Source organism: Drosophila pseudoobscura, chromosome 3 (genome assembly GCF_009870125.1).
Source record: "Drosophila pseudoobscura strain MV-25-SWS-2005 chromosome 3, UCI_Dpse_MV25, whole genome shotgun sequence".
NCBI classification, from domain to species: domain Eukaryota; kingdom Metazoa; phylum Arthropoda; class Insecta; order Diptera; family Drosophilidae; genus Drosophila; species Drosophila pseudoobscura.
In genome coordinates, this window is record NC_046680.1 from 5,765,518 (window position 1) to 5,784,126 (window position 18,609).

At 55.3% G+C, this 18,609-nt stretch overlaps 2 protein-coding genes across 3 annotated transcripts in view; one reads left to right on the plus strand and one right to left on the minus strand.

Moving 5' to 3' along the window:
- LRP1 (LDL receptor protein 1) overlaps window positions 1-15,480 on the plus strand; it is a 52,585-nt gene extending 37,105 nt beyond the window's left edge. For both annotated transcript variants that reach the window (XM_002138176.3, XM_033378676.1), the window contains exons 5-20: window positions 29-316; window positions 378-754; window positions 843-1,585; window positions 1,645-2,712; window positions 2,771-4,532; window positions 4,597-4,892; window positions 4,955-5,310; window positions 5,375-5,640; window positions 5,703-8,433; window positions 8,510-10,547; window positions 10,616-11,002; window positions 11,064-11,877; window positions 11,948-12,512; window positions 12,578-13,913; window positions 13,973-14,099; window positions 14,161-15,480. In XM_002138176.3, the coding sequence (XP_002138212.3) occupies window positions 29-316; window positions 378-754; window positions 843-1,585; window positions 1,645-2,712; window positions 2,771-4,532; window positions 4,597-4,892; window positions 4,955-5,310; window positions 5,375-5,640; window positions 5,703-8,433; window positions 8,510-10,547; window positions 10,616-11,002; window positions 11,064-11,877; window positions 11,948-12,512; window positions 12,578-13,913; window positions 13,973-14,099; window positions 14,161-14,313 (13,307 nt within the window). In that variant the 3' untranslated portion in view covers window positions 14,314-15,480. The remainder of the gene's footprint in view (window positions 1-28; window positions 317-377; window positions 755-842; window positions 1,586-1,644; window positions 2,713-2,770; window positions 4,533-4,596; window positions 4,893-4,954; window positions 5,311-5,374; window positions 5,641-5,702; window positions 8,434-8,509; window positions 10,548-10,615; window positions 11,003-11,063; window positions 11,878-11,947; window positions 12,513-12,577; window positions 13,914-13,972; window positions 14,100-14,160) is intronic.
- A 2,361-nt stretch (window positions 15,481-17,841) lies between these two features.
- Window positions 17,842-18,576, minus strand: LOC6898134 (uncharacterized). Its single transcript, XM_002138177.3, has one exon. The coding sequence runs from the start codon at window positions 18,367-18,369 to the stop codon at window positions 17,944-17,946; it is 426 nt and encodes a 141-aa protein (XP_002138213.2). The 5' UTR covers window positions 18,370-18,576; the 3' UTR covers window positions 17,842-17,943.
- Window positions 18,577-18,609: the final 33 nt, after the last annotated feature.

Consider the following 18,609-nt stretch of genomic DNA (forward strand, 5'->3'; position numbering starts at 1 on the left):
CCCCGTCCGCATTAATGCATTCTTACAGTACCCTCATCGGAGCCAGCCACTCTGACGCTCTTCTCGAATGGATCCGTACTGCACGTATCCCTGCAGGAGCTCCAGGCGAATGCCAGTGCGGAAAAGGCTGCCGCTGGAGGACTTCTTTCGGTGCTGACACTGCCCCAGGCGCATGCCTTCGAGGTGTGGCATCGCAACCGGACAATCTGCGCCCTGCAGAGCAGCCGCGACGGCCTGTGGCTGCAGTGCCAGCGCATCGATGAACCCAAAGCCAATTGGACGCTGCCCGTCTCCCCACTCGTCTCCCCAAAGCAATGTGAGTGCGTCACAATGGATTAGCGTCACAGTCGTGACCCAATTTTGCGTTTTGTTTGCAGCCTTTTTGGAGCTGCATCTGGACTGGATAGCGGGTAATTGGTATCTGCTGAACAAGGACCATGGCCTGGTGTTCTTCTGCACCAACACGATGCTATTTTGCCGCCTGATACTCAAGCAAGTGATTGATCCCGAGTCGCTGGCCCTGGACCCCACCAAGGGCTACATGTTCTACACGGACCGAACGCCCAGTCTGTCGCGCTCCCTTCTCGACGGCAGCAATCGCACCGCTCTGGTCTCCACGCACATCTATCACCCGAACACCGTGACCCTGGATCTGGCCAATGAGCATGTCTATTGGGTGGATGTCTACGAGGATGTGATCGAGCGCGTCGACTACGAGGGACAGCGGCGTTGGACCCTCAAGAAGTTCCCCGACGTAAGGCTTGAATTGATTGACAATCGATGTTTACCCTTCCACTAACAACCCAATGCCCTCCCCAACCGAACCCAATCCGCGATTGCAGTCCCCTGTGCTGTTGCGGAGCCTGCAGGCCATCGAGGTGTTTGAGAACACAATTTATTTGTCGCCCTGGACGGGAAATGTCATCGTTGCGCTCGACAGATTCACCCACAAGACCCACCTGCTGCGGAGGAACGTAACGCGAGCGACGAATTTTCGAATTTTCCATCGCCAGAAGCAGCCCGAGGTGGCGCATCCGTGTCGCGAGAACAATGGCGACTGTAATCAGATCTGCGTGCCGCTGTGGACGCGGGGATTCGCCAGCGCCCGGTGCCTGTGCACGGCCGGCTATAAATTGCACAATCAGACGACCTGCCTGCTGGCCGCCCAGGACAAGTTTCTGGTGTACAGCGACAAGCGATTGAGTCGCATCGCCGGCGTGCCCCTGGGCACGGAGCAGGTCCAGCAGCTGGAGCAGCTCGGCGAGCTGCCCGATGTGATGGTGCCCATCTATAACGCGTCCATTGGCCAGACCATCGACGTGAATGTGCGGGCAAAGTCGGTGTTCTATGTGGTGCGCGATGACCTCGATCTGGGGGTCCTGGAGGAGCCCAGCTTCAGCATCAAGTGCCAGTCGTTGAACGGCAGCGTCTCCCGGTCGCTGGCCCATGGCCTCGAGCGAGTGCACTCCATGGCGTACGACTGGATCAACGATCATTTGTATTGGGCCACCAACCTGAAGCTGCACGTGGCGCCGCTGCGGAACATGAGCCAAGTGCTGACATTCGCCACCGAATGCGATGCCATGTGAGTAGAGCTCTCAGACGATGTTCGATTTTCTTGGTTGTTTTGGTTGTGTTTTGCAGGTCGATTGATTTGGATCCCACCACGGGACTGCTCTACTGGACGCAGTGGTCCATTCAGACCTGTTTGGCGGGCATCTACAGTGCCTGGATGGATGGCACGCACAAGGAGCTGCTGGCCAAGGGCACCACTGAGATGCCGATGCACTGGCCGCGCAGTCTCGATGTGGACAGGCGGGCGAAGAGGATCTATTGGTGCGACTCGCTGCGTGGCACTATTGAGCGGATGCGACTGGATGGCACGGGACGGGAAGTGCTGCTAAAGTCGGACCAATTCCATCCGTACTCGATGGTGCAGCACAATGCGATGATCTACTGGGTGGGCACCAAGAACTCGAGCATCTGGCGCTTCCATGTCCATCACGGCAATCAGACGAGCACGGTTCATCTGCAGAGCAGCGGGCGGTCGGCCGATCTGCGGATCTTTGATGTGGCGACGCAGCCGATGCCTCAGACACCCAGCGCATGTTCGCAGTCCAAGTGTCCGGGGATGTGCCTGAACACGCCCAAGGGAGCGATATGCCGCTGTCCGGACGGCTTCACGCTCAACGGAACCGGCACCCACTGCATACCGCAGCTGGCGCCTGCAACGGTGGCCGCCACGGTGCGTCGCAACTGCTCGTCGGCCTTCCAGTGCCGGCAATCGGGTGACTGCATCGACAACAAGGATCTGTGCGACGGCTTCGACGACTGCAGCGATGGCAGCGACGAGAGCAGCGATGCGACCGGCCCCTGCAATCCCCAGAACTGTGACAAGGATCATCATTTTGTGTGCAACGGGCGCTGCTATCAGCGCTCGCTGCTGTGCAGCTCCATTGCCTACTGCTCGGACGGATCGGACCAGGCGAACTGCGAGCACATCACCTGCAACAGCAACGAGTTCACCTGCGCCAAGACCGGCCGCTGCATCCAGATGACGTGGGTCAACGATGGCGTCGTCGACTGCGGGCCCACCGACAACTCGGACGAGTCCTCCGAGATTTTCTTTGGCAGCAAGTGCCCGGAATTCGACTGCGGCAATGGGCGGTGCCGTCAGTTCACCGACATCTGCGATGGCATCGACAATTGTGGGTGAGTGTTCGATGCGATGCCTTCGGGTGCCCTTTGCTCATTATCATCCCCTCCGTAGGAACAACATTGATGAATTTGGCTGCGATCAGGAGTGCGGGCATGGCGAAAAGTATTGCCGCCCCATCGGCTGCTACGGGGAGATGCACATGTGCGATGGCATCCACGACTGCGAGGACTTCAGCGACGAGGCCAACTGCAATCAGACGGCCAAGAGCGACAACCATCCGGTGAGCGGTTGGAAGGAGCTCGGCGAGTGCGCAGCCTTTGAGTTTGCCTGCCAGGATCCGTTCGAGTGCATACCCGACTTCCTGCGCTGCGATGGGATACCGCATTGCTACGACAAGACGGACGAGACCAACTGCACGGTGATAACCGCCACAAAGTTCGACATGAACGAAACGGTCATCTGCGAGCACCCCGATCGCCTGTGTGGCTTCACCAGGCAGTGCATATCCGTGGACCAGCTGTGCGACGGCAAGAACGACTGCGAGGACACCACCGACGAGGGCTTCCTGTGCGCCGACAAGCTCTGCGATCATGGCCACGAGTGCTCCCACAACTGCCACAACACCCCCGAGGGCTACATCTGCTCGTGCCCCGATCATCTGTTCCTGCAGCCGAACGGCAAGCGGTGCAACATGCAGCATGCCTGCGACCACTGGGACACCTGCTCGCAGGTGTGCCAGACCAGCGGCAAGGGCTACGACTGTCGCTGTTTGGAGGGATTCGACCTCGCCTACGACAAATTCACGTGCAAGAGCACCGCACCCGACGAACCGTACGTGATATTCACCAATCGGCAGGACATCAAGGGCATCAACCTGAAGACAATGGCGGTGGGCACGTTCTACACGTCGCTGAGGAACATCATTGCCCTGGACTTTCTGTACAGCAACGAGTCCAGCGTGGAGGTCTACTGGACGGATGTGATCGACGACAAGATCTACAGGGGAGAGCTGGTGGGCGAGAGCCTGCGCAGTGTGGAGGCCGTCATCCATTCGGGCCTCTCCACGACCGAGGGCCTGGCCGTCGACTGGGTGGGCAAGAATCTCTACTGGATCGACTCGAACCTCGACCAGATCGAGGTGGCCAAACTGAACGGCAGCTTCCGACGCACCCTCATTGCGGGCAGCATGGAGAGCCCTCGAGCCATAGCGCTGGATCCCCGCGAGGGTCTGCTCTTCTGGACCGACTGGGATGACAACTCCCCGCGTATCGAGCGGGCCTCCATGGCCGGCGAGGGCAGGCGCATCATCTCCACCAGCTGGCAGCTGAGCACCGGCTGGCCGAACGGCCTGACCCTGGACTTTACGCAGAAACGTGTCTACTGGGTGGACGCCAAGTCCAAGTCGATCAGCAGCATCAAGTACGATGGCTCCGAGCACCATGTGGTGCTCCGCCAGCCGGACATACTCTCGCATCCGTTTGCCATCTCGGTGTTCGAAAATTATGTGTATTGGACGGACTGGCGGACGATGTCTGTCATTCGAGCCAACAAGTGGAACGGCAGCGATGTCCAGGTGCTGCAGCGCACCCAATCCCAGCCGTTCGGCATACAGGTGCTCCACTCCAGTCGCCAGCCCTGGGAGCGGAATCCCTGCGGCGACAACAACGGTGGGTGCTCGCATCTGTGCCTGCTCAGCGGGCGGGGGACCTTCAAGTGCGAGTGTCCGCATGTGATGCGGCTGGATCCAAGCGATGAGCGCAACTGTGTGCCCAACGAGCAGGTGCTGCTCTTTGTGATGGTCGATGAGATACGTGGCATTGATCTTCATCAGCCCAACCACCACACAATCCCCACCATCCGACAATCCCCGAGGGTGAGTACTGTACTCTCCCACAAATAATCGAGATATCTCTACCTCTAGCTATCTCTGTCCGCAGTTGGTGGCACCGCAACGCATTGATTTCCTGGTGGATGAAGGCCGCATCTTCTGGTCGGACATTCAGCAGAACGAGATATCCAGCGCTGGCATATCCAATGGCCTCATCGAGCCCATCATAAATACGAACATCGAGAAGCCGTATGGCTTCGCCATCGATTGGATTGCCCGCCACATGTACTTCTCCTCAGGCCAGATCCGTTGCAATATTCTGGCGAGCAACCTGAAGGGTGAATACGTGACCCACATTCACGAGGATCTCAATATGGTGGACAGCATAGCCCTGGATCCGGCCAAGTAAGTGAAGCGAACCTTAGAAGTCCCCTTTCTAAGAGTCTCTCTCTACCTCTCTCGCGCAGTGGCAAAATGTATTGGATTCACTCGGCACCGGATGCCAGCCTGTGGCAGTTGGAGCAATCGAATCTGGATGGGTCGGGACGACTGCTGATCTACGAGCACGAGCATACCCTGCAGAGCCTCACCATGGACTTTGATGCGCAGCGACTGTACTACGCCTACGACAATTCGGGAATCGCGTACTACGATATACCCAAAAACGAGACGCACAAGGTGCTGGTGGCCAGCCAGATAACGTCCATCAGTTCGCTGACGGTGTACAATGGCACCCTGTACTTTCCGGAGAACATCCAGAGTGTGATTATGCACTGCGAGAAGGAGGCTTGCTCCAACATGTCCTTCCTGAGGGTCAACACAAGTAAGGAACACACCAGGAGTACTGATTCTCCTCCATCTATAACTTCGTGACTGTTTTCTTCCAGAGAGCATTCAGAGCATGAAGATGTTCTATGCGGATGCCCAGACGGGCACCAACACCTGTGCCGGACCCCTGCGCGGTGGCTGTGAGCATTTGTGCCTGGCCATCTCCGCCACGGAGCACGTGTGCCGCTGTGCCCTCGGCTATGATGTGGAGCCCCACAACCCCACACGCTGCATACCGCGGGCAGAATTCATCTTCTACTCGATTGATGTGCTGCAAGGAGTGGAAATTGTCGATCCAGCGGATCAGCCCACTCCACCGCAATCGGTAGGAGATTCGATCTTTGGATACACACAAACAGAAGCTAATCCTTTGCGTTCTTTTTGTAGGCTTTGGTGCCCATCTCTCGGGTCAGCTCGGCTAGCTTCATCGACTACCATGCGGCCACGGATATGCTCTATTGGGGCGACAACGAAGTGGGCAGCATTTCGCGGGTGAAGCGCGACGGAACCCAGAGGGAGACCATTCTGGAGGCCATCAATCTGGCGGGCTACAAGCAACAGGACTGGCTCGGAGGCATTGCCATCGACTGGGTGGCGGGGAACATCTACTGGAGCGACACGAAGCGGAATCTGATCGAGGTGTCGCGCCTAGATGGCAGCCATCGGTATGTGGTGGTCGCCAATGTGGAGAAGCCCACTGTCCTCGCCGTGGATCCGCTGCAGGGACTGCTCTTCTATGTGACACAGCAGCACATCGGCCGTGTGGGCCTCGACGGCAGTCAGCCGTTCGTCCTGGTCAACCAGACGCGCACCAATTGGGCGGTGGGCAGCCTCGTCCTGGACATTGAGGCCACCAAGGTGTACTGGTGCGAGCAGCATCCGGACGCCCTCATGAAGGTCGACTACGACGGCAATCTGCGCCAGCAGCTGCTCAACGAGACGCTCAACAATCCGGTGGCCCTGGCCAAGATGGGGGACTATCTCTATTGGGCGGAGAACAAGTACAACGAGGGAGCCATCAAGGTGGCTCCGCTGTCCAATCTTACGCAGTCCAAGCTCGTCCTCCAGACGGAGCAGGACGCCATCCGCGATCTGAAGATCTACTCGAAGCGCATCCAAAGGGGGAACAACCCGTGCGAGCAGAGCAACGGAGGATGCGAGCAGCTGTGCCTGTACAACGGCACCAGTGTGGTGTGTGCCTGTGCGCACAGCCACCTGGCAGCGGACGGACTGAGCTGCGAGCCGTACGAGAACTTTTTGCTCTTCAGCTACCGCAGCAACATCGAGAGCATCCACATGACGGAGCACGCGAACAAGAACTGGCCCGTGCAGCTCATCTCGAACACCAGCATGATGCGCAACGTGATCGCCATTACGTACAACTACGAGGAGCAGTTGGTCTACTACTCGGACGTGCAGCTGAGCACCATCAATCAGGTGCACTTCAATGGCAGCGGCCAGCGGGTGCTGGTGGCCCAGCAGGGCCGCGTGGAGGGGCTGGCCTACGACATTGTGAACGAACAGCTCTTCTGGACCTCCAACAATGATGCGGCAGTGCGGAGCCTCGAGCTGATCCATCTCTCGCAGCACTCGGAGCAGAACCTGCAGCACGTGAAGACCGTGTTGAGTCTGCAGCCGAAGGACAAGCCGCGCGGCATCACCGTGGAGCCCTGCCTGGGGATGATCTATTGGACGAACTGGAACGAGGAGTCGCCCAGCATACAGCGGGCCTACCTGACTGGCTACGGCACCGAGAAGATCATCCGCACCGACATCAAGATGCCGAATGCCCTGACCCTGGACCTCGAGGAGCAGAAGCTCTACTGGGCCGATGCGCGGCTGGACAAGATCGAGTGCACCAACTACGACGGTAGCAATCGCGTGGTGCTCGCCCACTCGACGCCCAAGCACGCCTTCGCCATGGCCGTCTACGGGGACCTGCTCTTCTGGACGGACTGGGTGCTGCATGCGGTGGTGCGGGCCAACAAGTACACCGGCACCGATGTCCTCTTCCTGCGGGAGCACGTCACCCGACCCATGGGCATCATTGCGGTGCAGAACAGCAGCATCAACTGTGAGGCTAATCGCTGCAAGATCCTCAACGGTCAGTGCGAGGACGTCTGCATTCTGAACAAGAGCGGCCTCGCCAGCTGCCACTGCACCCAGGGAGTCCTCGCGGCCGACGGACGTCGCTGCATTGCGCCCGTGAATACCAACTGCGGCAAGTCGCAGTTCACCTGCCGCTCCGGCGAATGCATACCCATGGAGCTGACGTGCGACAATGTGACCCACTGCCTGGACGGATCGGACGAGCTGCGGAGCTACTGCATCTTCCGGCAGTGCCCGGACACGCACTTCATGTGCCAGAACCATCGGTGCATCGCCCACGAGCACACCTGCGACGGCATCCAGCAGTGCGGCGACGGCAGCGACGAGTCCGCCATGCTCTGCTCCTGCCAGCCGGACCAGTTTCGCTGCGCCAGCGGGGAGTGCATCTCGAACAAGTTCCTCTGCGACAACATGAAGGACTGCCGCGACTTTAGCGACGAGAAGTCCTGCCCGCCGCGGCCCTGCGAGAGCGGGGACATGGCCTTCGAGCACTGCGAGAACAGCACCATCTGCATTATGCCCAGCTGGCGGTGCGACGGCGATTCCGACTGCCCAGACGGGACCGACGAGCTGGACTGCAGTAATCGCACCAGCTGCGACGAGGATCAGTTCCATTGTGCCAGTGGCAACTGCATAGCCGGCTCCTGGCGCTGCGATGGCGAGAAGGACTGTCCCGATGGCAGCGACGAGCTGGGCTGCCGCCGGGCCTGCGATGGCAATCAGTTTGCCTGCGACAATGGCTGCATTCCGGCCAGCTGGCAGTGCGACGGCAAGAGCGACTGCGAGGACAATGCCGACGAGGGCCCGCAGTGCTCCAGTCGGGCGTGTCGTCCCCATTTGTTCCAGTGCAAGAGCTCCGGCCGCTGCATCACCCAAAAGTGGGTGTGCGATGGCGAGCGCGACTGTCCCATCGGCAGCGATGGCCAGGGGGGCGAGGATGAGGGGCCCCAGTGTGGCGGAATCGCCCATATACCCGACTGTCCACCGCCGGCCCATCTCTGCACCAGCGGTAAGTACATGCTCCGTTTCGGGAACCTTTTCCGCTTCTGAAATCCAATTTATTTGTCGATCTTCCCATCCGGCAGGTATCTGCATCGATTCGCAGTACGTTTGCGACGGCGACGAGGACTGCCCCGGCGGCGATGACGAGTACGAGGGCTGTGAGCCGGCCTATCCGCAGCACGCCTGTCCGGGCGGCACGCAGATGCATCAGTGCCAGGACGGGCACTGCATACTGAAGAATCAGACGTGCGACGGGAAGATGGACTGCGGCGACGGGTCCGACGAGATGGCCAGCCTGTGCGCGCACACGCGCGGCTGCAACGGCACCGACGACTTCCGCTGCAAGAACGGGGCGTGCATCAGCGCGGATCTGCTCTGCGACAGGCGCAACGACTGCGCCGACTTCTCGGACGAGGAGCTGTGCAACGTGAACGAGTGCCTCATACCGGACATCTGCGAGCACGAGTGCGTCGACAAGGTGGTGGGCTACGAGTGCCTCTGCCGGCCCGGCTACAAGCTGCTGCCCAAGAGTCCGCACCTCTGCACGGACATCGACGAGTGTCACGAACAGCAGCCCTGCTCCCAGACGTGCGTCAACACGTACGGCTCCTACAAGTGCATCTGCGCCAAGGGCTATGCCCTGGTCGACCACCACACGTGCAAGGCCACCAGCAATGTGTCCATGGAGCTGATCTTCTCCAATCGCTACTACATCCGACAGGTGAACATGGAGGGAAACGGCACCATACTGATCAACGAGCTGTCGAATGCGGTGGCGCTGGACTTTGACTGGGACAGCCAGTGCCTGTACTGGTCGGACGTGACCAGCACCGTGGGCACCATCAAGCGCCACTGTCCGGCGGAGAACAGGACGCAGACGCTGCATCAGACGATGCTCAAGAATCCCGACGGCCTGGCCGTCGACTGGGTGGCCAAGAATCTCTACTGGTGCGACAAGGGTCTGGACACCATCGAGGTGTCGCAGTTGGATGGCAAGTATCGCAAGGTGCTGATCAGCGAGTATCTGCGGGAGCCGCGAGGCATTGCCCTGGACCCGTACCAGAGGCACATCTACTGGTCGGACTGGGGCGACAATCCGCACATCGGCAAGGCCGGCATGGATGGCTCCAATCCGCGGATGATCATCCGCGAGAATCTCGGCTGGCCCAATGCCCTGACCATCAGCTTTGAGACGCAGCAGCTCTTCTGGGGCGATGCCCGGGAGGATACCATTTCGGTGAGCGATCTGGATGGCAATCACACGCGCCTGCTGCTGGCCAGGAGCCTCAACCCGGGCCTCAATCTGCACCACATCTTCGCCATCGCCGTGTGGGAGGGGCGCATCTACTGGTCCGACTGGGAGACCAAGTCCATCGAGTACTGCCACATGTACAGCGGCCAGAACTGCTCAACGCTGCTCACCACCATCCACCGGCCGATGGATCTGCGCGTTTTCCATCCGTACCGCCAGCAGCAGCCGGTCAGTGGCAATCCCTGCCTCTCGGCCAACTGCTCGACGCTGTGCGTTCTCTCCCCGGAGGCGCCCTACTACAAGTGCATCTGCCCCACCAACTTCATACTGGCCGACGACGGACGCACCTGCCGGGCCAACTGCACGGCCGCCCACTTTGAGTGCGTCAACACGTACAAGTGCATTCCGTTCTACTGGCGCTGCGACACCCAGGACGACTGCGGCGATGGCAGCGACGAGCCGGACACCTGTCCGCCCTTCCACTGCGAGCCGGGGCAGTATCAGTGCGCCAACAAGAAGTGCATCCATCCGTCCCACATCTGCGACGGCGTCAACCAGTGTGGCGACAGCTCGGACGAGCTCAACTGCGACAAGTTCACCTGCTTCGACACGCACCTCAAGTGCGGCGCCACCGCCAACTCCAGTGCCTTCTGTGTGGACAATGTGAAGCGCTGCGACGGGGTCAGGAACTGTCCTGGCGGCGAGGATGAGGCCGGATGCACACCGCTGGTCTGCAAGAAGGATGAGTTCCAGTGCGGCAACAATCGCTGCATGACCTACGTGTGGGTGTGCGATGGCGACATCGATTGTCCGGACAAGTCCGATGAAGCCAACTGCGACGATGTCTCCTGCGGACCCAACGATTTCCAGTGAGTATTCCACAGTAGCCTCCCAAATGTCCTTTTGCTGACTGCAAGAACTATATTCCTTTCATCAGATGCGATTCGGGTCGCTGTATTCCTTTGGCCTGGCGCTGCGACGACGAGCACGACTGCCCCAATGGCGAGGACGAGCCAGCCAGCTGCTTCACCTCGAAGGCCACCTGCGATCCCACGTACTTCAAGTGCAACAACTCCAAGTGCATTCCCGGACGCTGGCGCTGCGACTACGAGAACGATTGCGGCGACGGCAGCGACGAGCTCAACTGCCAGATGAGGAACTGCTCGGAGAGCGAGTTCCGCTGCGGTACCGGGAAATGCATCAAGCACAACTACCGCTGCGATGGGGAGATCCACTGCGACGACAGCAGCGACGAGATCAACTGCAACATCACCTGCAAGTCGAATCAGTTCAAGTGTGCGGCCTTCAACACGTGCATCAATAAGTGGGTAGCACTTAGATTCGGAAATGTATCCTCCTTTCATGGCCCTTCCATCCCCTTTCAGGCAATATCAGTGCGACGGCGATGACGACTGCCCCGATGGCTCCGATGAGGTGAACTGCACCTGTCCGGCGGACCACTTTAGCTGCGGCAACGGCAAATGCATCATGTCGCGCTGGAAGTGCGATGGCTGGGACGATTGCCTGGACGGCAGCGACGAGAGTTATGCCACCTGTGCGCACGTCCACTGCCACACGAACGCCTTCAAGTGCAACAACCTGATCTGCATACGGAACTCGGCCCTCTGCGACGGCGTCAACGATTGCGGCACCAACGAGGACGAGTCGGATCAGGTGTGTGCGGCGCTGCCCAAGTGCCGGCACGATCAGTTCCAGTGCGAGAACGACGATTGCATATCGAAGATCTTCCGCTGCGACGGCCAGTACAACTGCATCGACGGCTCCGACGAGATAAATTGCCAGCCACCGGTCTGTGGCTTTGGCACCTGCTCTCAGATTTGCATCGAGAAGAAGGCGGGCCACTTCAACTGCAAGTGTGCGGAGGGGTACCACAAGGGGGCGGAGAAGAACGCCACCTGCCTGGCATCCGGACCAGATCAGATACTGCTGCTCGCCTCCGAGCAGGAGTTCCGCTTCATATTGCCCTCCAAGCAGGAGGGCACCACTGTGGTGGGCTTCTTCCAGACGGACAGCCTGAAGATCGATGTCTTTGACATCCTCATCAGGCCCAAGGACACGTTGCTCTTCTGGATCGACTCGCACCATGGCAAGGTGCACACCATGAAGATTGCCACGCCCCATGTGGAGGCGGCCGGAGTGCGTGTGCGTCGTGATCTCAAAGAACTGACTGCATTTAATGTAAGCGAATAATGGATACGAGCTGAACACGCTCTTGGTATTAAATCCTCTTTGCTTTTGTTCCTTACAGATCCCAGAACTCGACGATCCCAAGTCGCTGGCCGTGGACTGGATCACCCAGCGCGTGTACATAATCGATTCGCGGCACAATAAGATCCTTGCCACCGACATTGAGGGCAAAAAGTACATCTCGCTGGTGTCAACCGGCACGAATCCCACGGACATTGTTCTGGAGCCCGAATCGCGCATTATGATCTGGTCGACGCTGGAGAATGGCATTCTGGTGGCCTCCCTGGACGGCAGCAACAAGAAGAGTCTGGTGGAGCGGGATGTGGGTTGGCCCATCAGCCTGTCGATGGACTATCCCACGGGTCGCTTGTACTGGGCGGACTATCGCAAGGGCACCATCGAGACGTGCCGCCTCAATGGCAAGGACCGCAATGTTGTGCGACGCTTCGGCATTCGCGAGAAGCCGCAGAAGATCGATGTGTTTGAGGACTATCTGTACATCAAGCTGTACGACCAGAGCATCATCAAGATGAACAAGTTCGGCAACGACAATGGAACCTACCTGCTGAAGGGCTATCGCTCCTCGGACATTGGCATCCTGCATCCCATGAAACAGAACCGAAACAGTGAGTGGATATCCTACAGTATTTATCAGATCATTATTCACAGCCATCTGTTGTCCTTCCTCCAGTAAGCAATCCCTGCCTCAAGGATCCCTGCAAGGCCTTCAAGGCCCTCTGCATTCTCTCCTCCGAATCGGCCAGGGGCTACAGCTGCAAGTGCGCCGAGGGCTATGTGATGACCGACGAGGCACTGTGCAAGGCCCACGCCGATGTGCCCGACTATTGTCCGCTGCAGTGCAATCTGGGCTCCTGCCAGATCGTGGACCACGTGCCCAAATGCATCTGCCAGCCACAGTTCGAGGGCGAACTGTGCGAGCACTATCGCTGCTCCGGCCACTGCCTCAACTATGGCCTATGTACGGTGGCGCCACAGCTGCCGGGATCGCTGGATGCGCCGCCACTGAAGTGCACCTGCACGCCCGGCTGGTCGGGCGCTCGTTGCGAGACCTCGTTGCCGGCCTGCCAGAGCCGCTGCCACAACGGCGGCTCCTGCCTCATCTCAGAAATGGAGGGCATGAAGTGCAGCTGCCCGGACATGTTTGTGGGCGAGCAGTGCGAGCATTGCCTGAATCTCACGTGCGAGAACGGAGGCGTCTGCCGCGAGACGCTGACCGGAACGCCGCAATGCGAGTGTCCCGACGGCTACACGGGCAAGCGGTGCGAGATCAACGAGTGCGCCGACTTCTGCAAGAACGGAGGCTCCTGCGTGATTGGGTCGAAGGGCCAGCGGCAGTGCAAGTGTCCCAGTGGCTTCTACGGCGAGCACTGTGAGTCCAGCTCGTGTCGGGACTACTGCCAAAACGGAGGAACCTGCTCGGAGCGTGGCCGTTACTTGAACTGCATCTGCCTCTCACGATACTATGGAAGGCGCTGTGAGATGGATCTCTGCTTGACCTCCGATCCGCCGCAATTCTGCGAGGCATCGCAGGTGCCCGTCAGGAATCCCTGCACGGGCATCATTTGCCAGAACGCCGGCACCTGTCACGTCATCAAGGGCGTGGCCATGTGCAACTGCACGGATCAGTGGAACGGAGACTTCTGTACTATGCCCGTGCTGGAGGACAATCCTTGCATACGGTACTGTGCCAACGGGGGCGTCTGCCACCTTGACGAGTACGTCCGGCCCCACTGCAGCTGCATTGGCGAGTGGCAGGGTAATGCCTGCGAACTGCCGCCGCACTGCGTCGGCGGAGAGTGCAACGTCTGCCGTCCAGGTAGCTCCATCAATGAGTGCCTCTGCGGAGCCCAGAAGGTGGTGCCATGTCTGACGGACAGTGCGGAAGGTGCCTTGAAGGGCGACCAGGAACCCACGCAATCGGGCAGCGTGCTCTCCATGTTGGCGGTCATCTTGTCTGTGACTCTGCTGGTGGTGGCCCTCTTCGCTGGTGCTATCTATTTCCTCAAGTGAGTTTTCCTCTCCTTCCCAGTCGGCGTCGTGATCTAATACATTTTCTTTGGTGCAGGAAACATCGCATAGCGCAGCCATTCTCGCATGCTCGTCTGACGGACAACGTGGAGATAATGCTCACCAATGCCATGTATCGCGGGGATGCCGATGAGCCACCCACATTCTCCACCGAAGATGATAAGGTGCGTACACTATCTGTGCAGTAGGTGTGTCTATAAATTCACTTAAATCTCTCTTTTGCAGGGGAACTTTGCCAATCCCGTATACGAATCGATGTATGCGGACGCCATTGCGGAGCCGGCGAGCACGGAAATAGCGCACAGTACGGGTCCGGATGAGCGCAAGGGACTGCTGCAGCACACGCACGACGAGACACACACACCGGACATACTCTGATGATTGACCATCGATGATTCCGATCGAGAGCTGCGCTAGGCGCACTCAATTCTAGACACATCCCAAACTCCAAACACTCAATACCGATTTGAACTCGAACCATGGACTGATAGCGTAGCCATATAACGAATTTTTTGTAAACATTTTGTGTACATTTATTTCCTTTTTCCTTTTTAATTTTTACTTTTTATTTGTATTTTTTGTTTATTGTAATTCTTGTTTTTATTTTGAGTCTCGTGTATTCTATTCCTTCAATTTGTGGGCTTACCTGTGGGCCCCGCATCCAAAGAGCTCTTACTCAGGCAGCCTTGCAGCCCCAACGATGTCCTTATATACCTTAACCGGGAGTACTTCTTGTCATTCGTTTACAAGTCTAACAAGCAATGAACTTTTGCCTTTTGATAATTGAATTTTATATATTGTATTTTATTGTATTGTGTATGTATGTATCTGAAACGTTTTGTGGATCTGTAAATTTTGTAGTTGGTAGACTTAGTTGAAGCTCCCGATCTGTCGAGAGCTTTGTACATATTTTATACATTAATTGCCCAACAAGCAGCCTAGTTAACGTTTAACAAGAACAAATTAACAACCAATTCGAAGGAAGAAGGAGAAGCACTCACTGAATCCCATTCCCCTTGCCAATTAGTGAACGAAACGAAACGATGCGATACGAAACAAACAATTGTGAAACGAATTCGTCTTTTGAGATTGACCAAAAATGCATTTAAATTAATCTAGTGTTCACAATGCCAGGATGGACGATACGATCAAGATATACAAAACTAACGAACAAACCGCATAGCCGATATGCATAGGATAAGTGCATTAACACATAGTTTAACGTTTAAACAATTATTGTATGAACACGTATCAATATTTAGATTGCACTCATCTTTCAAATCGAATCAAATCACTCCAACTCAAGCCGAAAGCAAACCGAACCGAACCGAACCGTACCGTACCGTACCGAGATTTCCTGTATAGATTAATGCTCAGAAAAACGCCAAATTTTAACAATTATACAATGTAAAAATTTAATAAATATACAATTAAATATATGTATGTATGTATTACCGTAAGCAAAGTGCGAGGCGATTTACTATGCGCACAAAAAAAGTGCACTCTGGAAAACCATTGTAAAAAAAATAAATATTCAACAGAAAATTGCAATAATTTGGAGGCAAAGAGTTTTGCCAGCCTGGGAAAGGATTTCGATTTCATTTCCCTTTCAAGGAGCTCGAGGAGTGTGAGTGACGCGTGGTTTACTTCCGCTTCGGTGTGTCTACCTGTGGGATCCCTGGGAAAAATAAAGTAAATACTTTTACACATCTTCGAGACCCATCAGACGAGTGAATGTATTCCATGATGCTGAGATACTATGCGCCGGGGTTGCGCAAAGCTGTTCAATCACAGCCATCGCACGCCTATTGATACGAGTAGATACGAATACACTTGTTACCCACAAGAAAACCAGAATCGGCAGAAAAGAGCCAGAGATACGAATATCTGGGCCCATTCAGACGGCTTGCGTGAGAAATGCAAGCGATTTGAATTTGCTGCACAGGTAGATGGGTAGGCAGGCATCGGGATACATTTCAGTCCAGTCTTTTCTTGTAGCGAAAAAGAATTGGAAAAAGAAAAGGATCACAGGGGCATATTCAAAGTGCGTGTGTGGGAGAGTTCCAGCTAAGCACCGCATGACTTTGTTGTTTGCGAGGATAACTCTATTGTGGCCCCAGGAGTTTGGCTGTGGGAAAATCTTCGCCAACAATGTCCAGAGTTTAAGAATTTTTCGCAAGTTAATTTGGTAAATGACAATTAAATATGTTGTTGGGAAACCAGAAACAAAAGATAAAGGTAGGCGCTAAGATATAATCTGATGATAATGGAAGACCTGTTTTGGCATCGGAAACTCGGAATATTTAAACGAAATCATACAAAAATTCAAGTAAATTCAGATTCCCACAGTGGTTCCACAGAACAGAACGAAATCAAAAGTAGAAATAAGAGTGATAGCCACACAGAGACACTCACTCACACACAGATACACAGGGGCACATTCATGGATATCCCACCAAGATATCCCCCCATCCCAATCCCAATCCCAGCTTCAAATCACAGCGCACACAAAGAGAAGAAATCGAAGGATCCGTAGAGACAAGTGGAATGCAAACAGGCGAGACGAGACGGGTCGGGAGGGGCGGGGGCAGACAAGACCGACCTGCGAACAACCACAAAGCAAACAAGCAAAGATAAAGGATCTCAAGGATGTGTGGGAAACATACACGAAACAAGTGCAACGGTATCTGGAAATGCAAAAGGATAATAGCGTAAAAAGGAAATGAAAATTATCATAATTTCGTTTCTCTCTTTCTCTCACTCTCTGCGCGTAGGTGTTGTTGTTTTTCTCACAGCATGGATCGGGTAACAGCAGAGCCTCGGCTCGGATATGACTGAGTGTGGGAAGGGCTGTGAAGCAGCTAGGGATCCGGAATCCGAATCCGAACATCGCGGGAAGGTGGGGGATCGTCCCGCCGCTTAACTGGCGATGCGACGCTCGACAGCCACACGCAAGGCAGCCGCAGGATTTGATCAGGCTGTTGCGGAAGCTATTACGGAAGTGAAATCAAATTTTTAACTAAAACAAGGGGAAGCGTTGTGAGTTGCTGCTACGGCCGCACCTCTACATTTATACTCCTCCGGCAGACTGTGCTATGGATGCTGATGCTTTATGGGGCTGGAAACGTTTCCTTCTGGTACCACACATCCACTTTCACCACAAATCCATTACACCCCCCAAACGCTTGGTGTAGCGGGTATTCAAATATTAGTTTAAGCTACAGCTTCCAACCATAGCTCTGCATGAGACATTGAGACATGAAAACATTAAATATTTGGGATTATTTGTTAATTTGCAATACCAGAAAACAAATATGCAGCTCGAGATATTGGTGATCTCCATTGTTTTGGTTTTTTACTTTTGGTATGAGTATCGGTATATGTTGTACATCCGACTACTTCTAAGTTACGACGAAAGGACGAGGCGCAGCTCGTCGTAGGTGTTATATGTATATATGATATATGTTTATGTGGAAAAACGTAGAAAAACTTCCAGCTATGTGTGTGTGTGTGTTCGTGCTTGAAAATTCGTCAAGTTTTGTCCCTTTCCCACTCCGTGATGTAATAGTGCAGTGACGAAGAGAATCAAAAGGGAATGAGTGCTCTCGTTCCAAGTGAAGCTCAGAATAGGGTGAGGCATTCCCAATACTGCTTATCTGACTCTCTCCTGTTTAGTGTGTCTACACGAACTTCCGCCCTCTTGTGCCTCACCTCATAATAATAAATAAATGACTAAAATTTGTGCTCTTATTGGAAACTCTCTTAATCGGAAGCGAAGCAAGTTTATGGGTAAGTGAGAAAAGAGGCGAAACAAATTATGTTGTTCATTCCATTGATACTTTTATTTTCTTTGTAATTATATTGATGCTGATATGATTGATATTATATATATGTACATTACGGCCATAAAATCCAAAAGGGGAAACGGCCAATGGGAATGTTAATCAGTTTATAGCTGGCAGCTTTATTCAATCACTTTCATTTCCCCTCTACCCTTCTTTCTATTGCTCAGCGGCCTTCAGCTCCCCTATTGTCCTGGGTATAGCCGAACAATCGCTTGAGCATGTTGTAGATAATCATTTGTCGCGTCACTTCCGCCTCGTACTGCATGTAGTCCTTGAGGCGATGCTGCTTGTACAGCTGATCGAGCAGATCGAACAGTTCCATTTCGAGGGCTCGCAGAGGCGCCTCCAATTCGGGTGTGTGTGTGCCAGCGACCAGGGCATGCATGTAGATCGTTGAAATCTTCTGCAGTGCCTCATCCAGGGAATTCAGTGTCGCATCCTGCGGATCGTGCAGGAGCTTAACGGGTCCGGTCTGCCTAGGCGAGGCCCGATATGTGTGCCACCGATCGTCAGAATCACTTGCCAAGCAGATCACCGGCAAGATTGCCACAATTAGTACTGTTCGCCATGTGCAATGTCTGTACTGCATTGTGAAAATGCTATATATATTCGAAAAACTTTACTATAGCTTCAACGCACGCCTGAGGATCACTGCGTGCTCTGGTCTGCAATAACTTTTCGCGTTTAGCACGCTGAACGAGTGCCTTCTCCTTATATACTGACAGATGGCTTGGGGGACCCTGTAATGGGCGGCTTATCTGTCTAGTTGATGATTGCAAGATCACAGGGCTATTTCCTCAGCATAGATAGTGCGAATGCAACTTCCGTT